Consider the following 10,000-nt stretch of genomic DNA (forward strand, 5'->3'; position numbering starts at 1 on the left):
TTAACGTCTGTAAAGGTCTGGTGTTAGAAAGAAAATACAGATAAACGTGTCAAAATGTTGAATCTGAAGCCTCTGGTATCTATTTCACATGAAACAATTCAAAATCAACATCACAAACATCAAATCTTTCAAACCGTTTATATATTTATATATATATATATATATATATATATATATATATATATATATATATATATATATATATATATATATATATATACACCGTTTATGTAAGTGTAATGTAAGTTTTCTAAAACATACATTTAAAATATAAAAACAAACACTTGCTTAGTTGCTGTGACAACAAATGTTTGACTTTTTCTCCTAAGCTGTGAACGACCTTTAAAAATTGGAGCACTGAATGATGTCGTGTACTTTTTCATTTATCCACTAATCAGATCACAGCGGAGAAAAAAAACAGAAAAATGACGATTATTTATCAGAGGGCATTTCTGTGTCTGAATCTGATGCTCGTGTAAATACTTCAATAATTACATCTAATTTATACTGATATTATTAAAATTATTTATATAATATAATATTAAATTGAATTATTGGCAACAGCCAGTTAGCCTGCAATAGCAAACTAAACCTAGCGTGTGGTTCCATTGTTGAATTCCTATAACTCAGATAACCTGGAGGTTTTTCTCAGACCATGACCTCGGGTCCAAAGCAGCACTGAAACCGCTGATTTAAACCGACAGCTAATCTGAAGTCTGCAAGTTAAACTTTATCTCTCTGTAACAAACCCGTGCTGAAAAAAGGTCACGATCAAATGCACGGAAAGAAAAACTCCGGTTTTGAAAGTCATCAGCGATCTGATAAAGATCTTAATCGAAACCCTGGAAGGTTCCTTTCCCTAAAGTTCAGCAGTTCAAAGTTCTTACAGGAACACCACACATAATCAGTGAACAAAAATACACCCTGGAAATGTTCATATAGCGACGTTTCTGTCCTCGAAAACGTAATAAACTGCAAGTTTTCCTTTTTGTCTTGTGAACTGTCTACAAAAAAAAGGAAGCAGCACCAGAATCTGATGTTCCACAACATTTACTGTCACTATAAATAGATCAAACCAAATGATTGTTCTTGGTGAATTTCTGTTATATATTGAAATAATTGACTTCTGGTTAACAGTAACCATAGCAACCCAGTGTTTCCTTACTTACACAATGCACAGTGATCAGTTATAATGAACACATCAGATGGTACTTCTGATTAAATGTTCCTCATGGTATCTCATGTGGTCTACAGTATTAATCTACGTGAGATCATCTGCGTGTGATATCAACAGGTTTATGTTCCGTACGTTCACTCAAGGTGCTTACAGCTTTTCACAAGCTGAAATAAAATGAAAACTCAGTGAAGTTCTGCTGCAGCAGAAGTCAGTTCTTACTTACAGGAAATGCAATTTCACACAGTTTCTGCATCCAGTCTTCGACTTCAACCATTTCTACAGCGAAGATAAAAGTCTTCTCAGTGGTTTCCACTAAGAAAGCCTTGCAGTCTTTGGGGCAGCCGTCGACATCTGCGGCATCCGACACACGAATGCAGTTGCTCAGTCTGATAATCTGTAAATATGAATCAGAAGATAAATCTTTCATTTTATCACATGCTTCTGTAGTTGCGAAAAGAAAACTATTCATATGATTTCATTTGAATTTTTTTTCCTACAGAAACTGAAGCAACGGCTCTGCTCAGTCCGAGTCAGTCTGTGATTCAGCTCAACTGTGCTGATAAAACAACAGCGTTTTCTAAAAGCTGCTTTCTGTGCATTAAACACCAACATAAATATAAATACTGCTCATTCACACTGATGTCCACTTCACCTGACATCTCTGTACAGATTTACCTTTTTGGTGTCTTGCTTGCATTTGGATTTCTCCAGCGTCCCAGAGCCGCCATCTTTACAATCAAAAAACTCAAGGCGTGAGATGGAGCAGGTGCTTTCACAGTACAGGATGGACCACACTTTTCTCCACTTCTGCACACATAAACGGCAAAATTGCATATTGTTTAAAAAAAACAGACCGAAACTTTCATGGATTTTACAAATATGATAAAACTAACATCAAACCCCCTCAATCCCCCTCAATCAGGCGAATACAATACAATTCTGCTTATTGTTCAGATGTAAAGTTCTTCCAGATCTTCACTGGATACATTTAACATCGCAGAAATTATTATTTTTCGTTTTTGAGGTTTTTTTGATGGACAAATGAGCTGGACCTGACCCCCCCGGGGGTCCCTGGACCCTGGGGTCACCCTCTAGACTTCACTATGAGAACTCATGTAAACCCTTTATAGAGTTTTATGCAAAGCCTTACAGCACATGGTTTCTTCAATAAAAATCAAAAACTTTAATGTAAGAGTTGAAACCCCCCCCGAGGACCCTTTACTCGCAAAATACTGAAGCCTTGATATCTGATGCTTTGATACAGAAGATTTCACCTGCAGGCTATGGTTTATTTCTCACAAGGTCTGATTTAAGAGTGCGCTCCATCTCAAGCAGACCAAAATAAACTCTATTCTGAGAAATATATCAATCAGACATTTATAAATACATACTTTATACCACCTGCCTGCTTTCAGAACTGTCACAGGTTCATCTTATGATGATTAGACGTACACGATGATGCTAAAAACTCGTATCGGTTTTATAATCAATAGCAATTGATTTGACGTAGGTTTTTTATCAGGTCTTTGGTGGTGTTTACACTTTAATAATTATTTATTATTTGTGTACAAAACCCCAGACAGTTTACATGCAGGCTCGATTGGTTGTTTTCAAAAAAGCAAGAACGAGTGAATAAAAAATCGTATATAATCTTATAATTTACTTTACACACAGAAAACTCTTGTGCACTAAAGCACAAGATCTTCAGCATCAGAGTTTTAATGTGTCAACCATAACACCTCTGAGACCAGCTAGAACTAGTTACCAAAAACTTCCTTTGTGGTCATGTGAATTCCGACATGTACAATATTCTTACCTTTCCAAAGCCTTTCTGCTGCAGATAAAGCATACCCTTCTTTCTAATGTCCTCCTCCATGTTCTCCTCTTTAAAACAACTCTGAATTACGGCTTCGTTCATCTAGTGTAGCACCCCCCCACCTCACCCCACACACACACACACACACACACACACACACACACACACACACACACACACACACACACACACACACACATCATAAAACCCCTTCCTGCGTATTTGCTTGTGACGTAACTAACATCTCCAAGTTCCGCCATTTGTACATCCTGTATAACCCAGATGAGTTCTTCTGCAACATGCTGCACCAAGAGATACGCTCGACGTGTGTCTCCTTGAAACTGCTGTACAAAAGAGTCAAATGTCAGACAGCATTACCTCTTTCCTGAGCGCAGGTCCCCACAATTCACATACATGTTATTTTGTGTTTATTTATTTATTTATTTACAGTTTGCAATCACAGGTGTTTCCTTTATTGCAAACTGTTAAAGACATAAAGTTACAGTTTGGTAAAATACTGGTGAAATGTGCAGAGTGTGTGTACATGAGGGTCAGTACAACTGGCAAGTCTAAAAAAACACCCCAAAAAAAAGATTTAACACTTAAGGTGTCATTTCTTCTCTGTGGTCAGCTGCTGTTACTGACATCCTGTTTCCACTGTCACACACACACACACACACACACACACACACACACACACACACACACACACACACACAGTGTAAGAGTGTGTAAGAGTGTAAGGCAACAGTGTATTAGATATTGCTCTTGAAGGTAAATTTGCCTTATTCAGTTCCTTCCGAAAAAAAAAGAAAAAAAGAAAAAAGAAAAAGAAAGAAAGCTGTCAAAATATATTCAAAGTGATTCCACAAATTGCTCTGTTTCTCTGGCGCCCTCTATGGGAGCTGATGGTAAATTAGACATCATGAACATAATCATCTTGTCTTAGCCAGAAAGTCAACAGGCAACACTGGCACACGCTCTGACACTCAAAACAAGAAAATGCCTTAAAAGTGTATAAAGTCATCAATAAATCAATCAGATAATGAATAATAATATGATTATTAAACGAGAAACCTTTGTGTTACTGCTGACATACAGGACACTACAGTTATATTGCACCAAATAAAGCATCATGGTCCAATGAGCAAGAGGTTTTAGTCTGATTTGGAATGTTCTATGTTTTATTCTATTTTCGGATGCCCTGGAAGGCAATAAAGCATCAGAAGAAAGTGTGCCAGGAGGAATTCAGTGCCACCATTAGAGTGGAATAAAATCTCACGTACACTTTATACAGAATACGACATGTAGTGAAATGATTTTTATGCCTGTCCAACATTTACACATGAAAAAAGAAATACAATATAAAAATGAGTGGATAGTGGATTCGGATGGGATTTGAGCCATAAGACCCCGTTAGACCCAGTTAGAGACAATCCACAATCCTGAGCTCCGAAAGCTGATGTCATACCATTTCAACGAGGTCTCACAAAACAATCCACTGACTACAAGTCAAAAGCTGAATTTTGAATGAACACTGGCTTGTGCAGGATTCTGCTACACCACCTGGGCTCATTTTCTCCTTTAGATGTCTCATCATCAGAAGAAACAGTCTTGATGGAGGCAAAAGTAAACTTCTGGAGATGAATTTCAGCTGCCAATCTGTTGATCCCTGGTTGTAATTTGGACGGATTGTTTCTTATTTCTTATAAAGAACAATTTAAACTAAATGGAAAAGTGCTGAAATCCATTGAGTATTGTTTCATCATCGATGGGATTAAACTGAAATTCTCACTCAAAGTCTGACTGCTAATTGTTTTAGATACACTGAGATGTTGCAGCTTTAGATCTAGGGTTCTCAAAGTGTGATATGGCGCCCCTAGTGGGAAATAAAGGCATGACAGGATGGACACAAATAGGATTTATATAAATTTTTTGTTCTTCATTCAACTTGTTTTGGGGACAAAGTAAGAGAGGCCCTATGTTTTGGACATGTGCAGAGGAGGGACATGGGGTATATCAGTAGGAGAATGCTGAGGATGGAGACACCAGGAAGGAGGAAAAGAGGAAGACCAAGGAGGAGGTTTATGGATGTGGTGAGGGAAGACATGCAGGTGGTTAGTGTAAAAGAGGACAGAGGGGTATGGAGACGGATGATCCGCTGTGGCGCCCCCTAATGGGAGCAGCCGAAAGAAGAAGAAGAAGATGTTCTTCATTCAACTTAATTTATGATTTTCTCTATTAAAAATAAAGTTCATTCACTCAAAGCAACTACAAACAAACAATTAGGTCATTAATGTGGGTAAATTAATTAGTCAGTGAGGAAATCAAACACAAATACCTTCTTATTTTCTCTGTTGTTAAATTTGATGCTATTTGATGTTGTTGATTTAGAACTTGATATTTTAATAAATTACACATTTTAAACTTGATGTTTTACTATTACTATTTTTTTGGGGGAATGGGGAACAGCTGGAGCTTGAACATCCACCCCCTCTAAAGTGGAGAAAGGCAGAAAAACCTTTGAGAAGTTCGATTCAGATCAGGCCAATAGATTCACATCAATGTTTAAAGTCCGTTTCACAGCAATCCACTCGTCTTCTCCAGGACATTCTGCAAAACCTGTATTTTGGATCCTCTACGGTCAACCACAGGAGGATCTAACCAAGGTTTATTCCTTATTCCTCTTTTTTCTCTCAAGGCATTTTCCTCGTGTAATCTCAGAGTTTTTCCTCACACTTCCACCTCTGGTTTATTTATTACAGATCGAAATCTACAGCTGGATGTTTATTGGAAGAAGCAACACACATAATTAATAGTAATTTTTGTTTATGGTTCTTCTTCTACATCAAACTCAGATTCTTCAATATTGTTTAAATGCTTTAAATCAAAACCAGATTGGGATTTAGCAGTTTGTTTCTGAGTATAAACAAATGTTCTGTAACAATTCACGCTTCACATTCCTCTATGGATTTGGAAGTAGAAGAAAGCAGTTTTGAGGTCTTTGCCTCAGACGATTTTTACATACAATGCTACATTGTAATTCTTATAAATATCATATTACAGAAGTTTGTAGAAACGTCTGAACATTAACCTCAAATGTGTTCTAATTCCTGTTCTTTCAAAGAAATACAAATAACCAATGTCAAGAATTGAATGTCTGGAAATGGTTACCTTTATTCAGACAGAATCTTTTCCCAAGTAGAGTCTGGAGGTAATTCCCAATGGCTACCATGTGGCAACATGAGCTCCACACAAATACTTTAGTTACTTGTGATTCTGTGGAATGTTCACTGCAAGCAGAAAACGGGGACTGACTTTACATTCCTTTTTTACACATTGTATAATTTTGAGCTGTTTCCAATAAAACAATTCATTCATTCATGTATGTATGTGGAGGTGAACTAAACTCCTCTCTGTGCCAGTAATGTCTTTTCCATGCAGGACAGTAATGAATGTTTTGAGGAAAGTAGGGAAGCCCCCTGCTCCTGCTTCCAGGTTTTTTTCCAATTCCACAATTATTTCTCCTGTTTTCCGAGTGACCCGAAACCAGACTGGAAAGTAATGAACTGATTCCCAGGAGACAAATCAACACTATGCTCTAATCAGAATCACAGAGAAAAGGAACTGTACAATCGGAGCGAGAACTAGACATAAAAATATACAACAAAACTCCTAATTATTTGACCTGTTTTATGGTCTGATCACCAAAACAAAGTATTTTATTATCAATAAAACAATATAAAGGTATAAAGTAGTTGTAAATAATAATTCTGTACTGTGTATTTATGTGGACGTGAATATAAAAGGTTCCACTGTGTTGAAATGTCCTCTGGATATTAATATACACAAGTACATCAAAACTATGCAATATATCGAATAACATACATTATAATAAATAGGTCGATATCTAGTCTGATCGGAACACAGTATAAAAGATCTCACTTGAAGACCTCACTCAGTTGAAGACAGGAAATATTACAAGATGAAATGATCTCGCTAACGAGTGCAGTTAAACCGGATGAGTGATTGAACTGTATAACAGATAAAAAAAAGGAAATGTCTGTGCTCAAGCTTCAAGACAGAAGCACTTAAAGAAAACCAGCTGTGGAGCTGTGGACGAAGCTCCTCCCTTTGGGAAACGATCTAGAACTCACAGACGGAGAGATGCCACATATGGAAAAATGTATAAACTCAAAAAAGGGATATATTACGACTTAGATTTCAGACACATGAAATCCGAGATTCAGCAAAGAGTTTGAGTTTGAGCTTCTGGAATGTGCTCCAAGTTCCCTGTTTTCCAGAAGCAGATCTACTTTACGGTCGACATCACAGGGGAAAAATACAAAAAATATCCTCCTTCATCTTCTACTTAAACCTTCATCTGGGATGCTTTTTCTCCAACAGGGTGCTGTTTGAGTGTATTATATGTTCATGTTGCATCAAGTTTTCTCTGTGTTCTCTTCATGTTCTCCTCATGTTCTCTTCATGTTCTCTTCATGTTCTCTTCATGTTCTCTTCATGTTCTCTTCATGTTGTTTGTATTTGGGTCCAGATCAAGTCTCTCATGGACACAGGAGGTTTTAGTCTTCAAATTGAGTTTGTCCATTTTTTGTCTAGAAAACATTTCAGTTCTAATGTGGTTCAATAATAGTCTCCATCGTAGTCTCTGATTGGATCGTATCCCATCAATTCTTTCATTGTTTCTTCTAAATAGGCGGACATCTCATCTAAAAAAATAAATAAAAAAAAAAACAAAAGAAGATGAAAAAATCAGAGCGATTTTAGTATCTTTAAATTTTTTCGAGACATCTTTCGATTGATTTGACCTTGATTTGACCTGCAATTATGTGGCAGGAAAAAGTTGACAATACGAGATGATTTCACTGCAGAGACGTCTTTGGTCTCAGTGACACAAAATGATCTCTAATAGATGTTTTCTCTAAGAGCTGTAGAGTGTAATGTGGAACTCTATAACCTGGAGGTAGAATTCCCAGCACTGCAGTGGCTGAGATGTTGCCCAGGTCATTCTTGGCGATGCATCTGTAGGTTCCTGAATCTTCCCGAGTCGCCTCCTCAATCTGCAGCCAGCTAGAGAGCTCGTATTTCTGAGGACCTCCTCTGGACTATGTAGGACGAGGACCATGTAAGATTGCATGAGCATTTTTATCATCACAGTTAGTTTACATGCAAAAATCAGAAATTGTCCACCTGCACAGATATATGAGGATCATCTCCAGGCAAAACAACCTCCTTTCCCTCTTTTCTCCATTCCACCAGCGCCATAGGGAAGGCAAAGACCTCGCATAGAAACACCGCACTGCTGCCCGTCATGTTCACCAAGTTACGTGGAGGGACTTTGATGATGGGGACTACACAGGAGGAAAAAATAAATAGAGAGAGAGAGAGAGAGAGAGAGAGAGAGATCAGACAAGGGATCATGTTCAGAAGCTATTTCCTCTCAGTAAACCATCAGAGCTCCTTGTGGAAGTTCTGGCTGTGCTGCAGTTGTTCAAAGGTCATAAATCTCCTCCTGAAAACCTGCAGGAAAATTACAGGCTCCAGAAAGTCCAAAAATCCCAAACAGGCAGTTAAAAGGTTTAGGAGAGGAAACATTTGTAAGAGAACTCTGTATATGATACACGGTCAGTACGAGGACGAAAGAAAAAAAGAAAATGCTGAATCGACTAGTTTTCTTTCGACAGAAGCAATGAAAAAGAATTCACAGAGGCAAATCGTTTCTTCTGATCTGTTCTTTAACTACACTACATTTCAAGTTGTGAAGTTGTTGTAATGGTGACGTTTTCTGTAAAGGAGAAACGTGTTCAGGTGACGTTCCTGGAAGGAGTCTCCAGTGTCAGAGCTTTGTAATATATGCAACTTCTCAAGAAAGAGGATATTTTACAATCGTTTCTCTTTAACAAGACCGTGATTTTTTTTTCCACACAATAAAGAGACACTGGTGAGACACTGGTGAGGAAACGCACGTTTATCGCTGCTATAAGGTCAATAAGAATTAGTTTTAAAGACGTCCTACCGCAATATAATTCATTAGAAATAAAAGAAAGAGATGTTGTTGTTTTATGCAAAAGGCTAGAACATGCAAATTAGTGTCTATAGTACTCAGAGAATGTTGATTAGACTTTGGATCTCAGAAGTTTGTTGAATTTCCTGATTTTAAAAATGCACGCGCGGGTATGAAGCGTTGAAGATATGGTTATGGAGAAGCTATAAGTCGGTATTAGAAGCTCCTACTGGTCCTGCAGGGTCCCTCGCTCGAGTTCAGTCCCTGGTTGGAGAACTGAGCTTCTCTGAACTTGCAGAGGTTGGTGTAGGTCTGTCCGTCGGATCCGCACACCGGCTCGCGCGAGGCGCACACACACTGCGGCTCCTGCGTCTCTCCGTCGCTCCGACACTCCAGTCCGTCTCCGCACAGCCCGTAGTAGACGTTCCTGTCTCCGGGGTCGCACTGCTGCCCCTCCAGGTTTCCGCACTCGAGGCAGCAGGCGCACGAGTCGCGCACGAGCCCCGCTCTGCAGCCCGGCGTCGGCGGACACTGCTCCGGGGCGCACGGCTGCCGCTGCTCGCACGCGCTCGCGCTCGCGTTCCGGTCCTCGAGCTCATCCGCGGCGTGGTAGTAATCGAAGGCGGCCAGATCGTCGTCGTCCACGTCGTCCACGTCGTCGTCATATCTGTAGGACGGAGAGGTTTGGTGTCCAGGTATGAAGCTCAGGGTCAGAAGAACCAGAAGCAGCAGCATTGTGTTCCCACTCGAACGCTCGCGACGAACAAGAGAACAAAAAAAATCTAATCAAAAGAACGGAACAGGACGCGAGAATCCGAGCAGAACCCCGTGCTGAGACCTGGAGGAGACTGGAGGAGCTCCGGTGTCCCTCTGCCTCACGCGCATAGCAAATAAACACGTACAAGACTCCAAATAAAGAAGGAGGAAGAGGGAGCGGGGCAGCGTGCGCGAGCACTGGGGCAGAAACACAGACTCCTTCTGC

The 10,000-nt window shown here is 39.4% G+C and overlaps 2 protein-coding genes across 2 annotated transcripts in view; both read right to left on the reverse strand.

Moving 5' to 3' along the window:
* The window catches only part of dok2 (docking protein 2), a 9,132-nt gene extending 6,002 nt beyond the window's left edge, over positions 1-3,130 (reverse strand). Inside the window, exons 1-3 of the mRNA XM_046870517.1 lie at positions 2,994-3,130; positions 1,853-1,984; positions 1,401-1,571 (exon numbers count right to left, since the gene is read on the reverse strand). Of these exons, the coding sequence (XP_046726473.1) occupies positions 1,401-1,571; positions 1,853-1,984; positions 2,994-3,095 (405 nt within the window). The 5' untranslated portion in view covers positions 3,096-3,130. The remainder of the gene's footprint in view (positions 1-1,400; positions 1,572-1,852; positions 1,985-2,993) is intronic.
* A 3,022-nt stretch (positions 3,131-6,152) lies between these two features.
* The window catches only part of kazald3 (Kazal-type serine peptidase inhibitor domain 3), a 3,880-nt gene continuing 32 nt past the window's right edge, over positions 6,153-10,000 (reverse strand). The window contains exons 1-4 of the mRNA XM_046870522.1: positions 9,249-10,000; positions 8,205-8,365; positions 7,972-8,119; positions 6,153-7,723 (exon numbers count right to left, since the gene is read on the reverse strand). The exon at positions 9,249-10,000 is cut by the window's right edge and continues 32 nt beyond it. Of these exons, the coding sequence (XP_046726478.1) occupies positions 7,638-7,723; positions 7,972-8,119; positions 8,205-8,365; positions 9,249-9,753 (900 nt within the window). The 5' untranslated portion in view covers positions 9,754-10,000 and the 3' untranslated portion in view covers positions 6,153-7,637. The remainder of the gene's footprint in view (positions 7,724-7,971; positions 8,120-8,204; positions 8,366-9,248) is intronic.

This window comes from Silurus meridionalis, chromosome 17 (genome assembly GCF_014805685.1).
Source record: "Silurus meridionalis isolate SWU-2019-XX chromosome 17, ASM1480568v1, whole genome shotgun sequence".
Classification (NCBI taxonomy): domain Eukaryota; kingdom Metazoa; phylum Chordata; class Actinopteri; order Siluriformes; family Siluridae; genus Silurus; species Silurus meridionalis.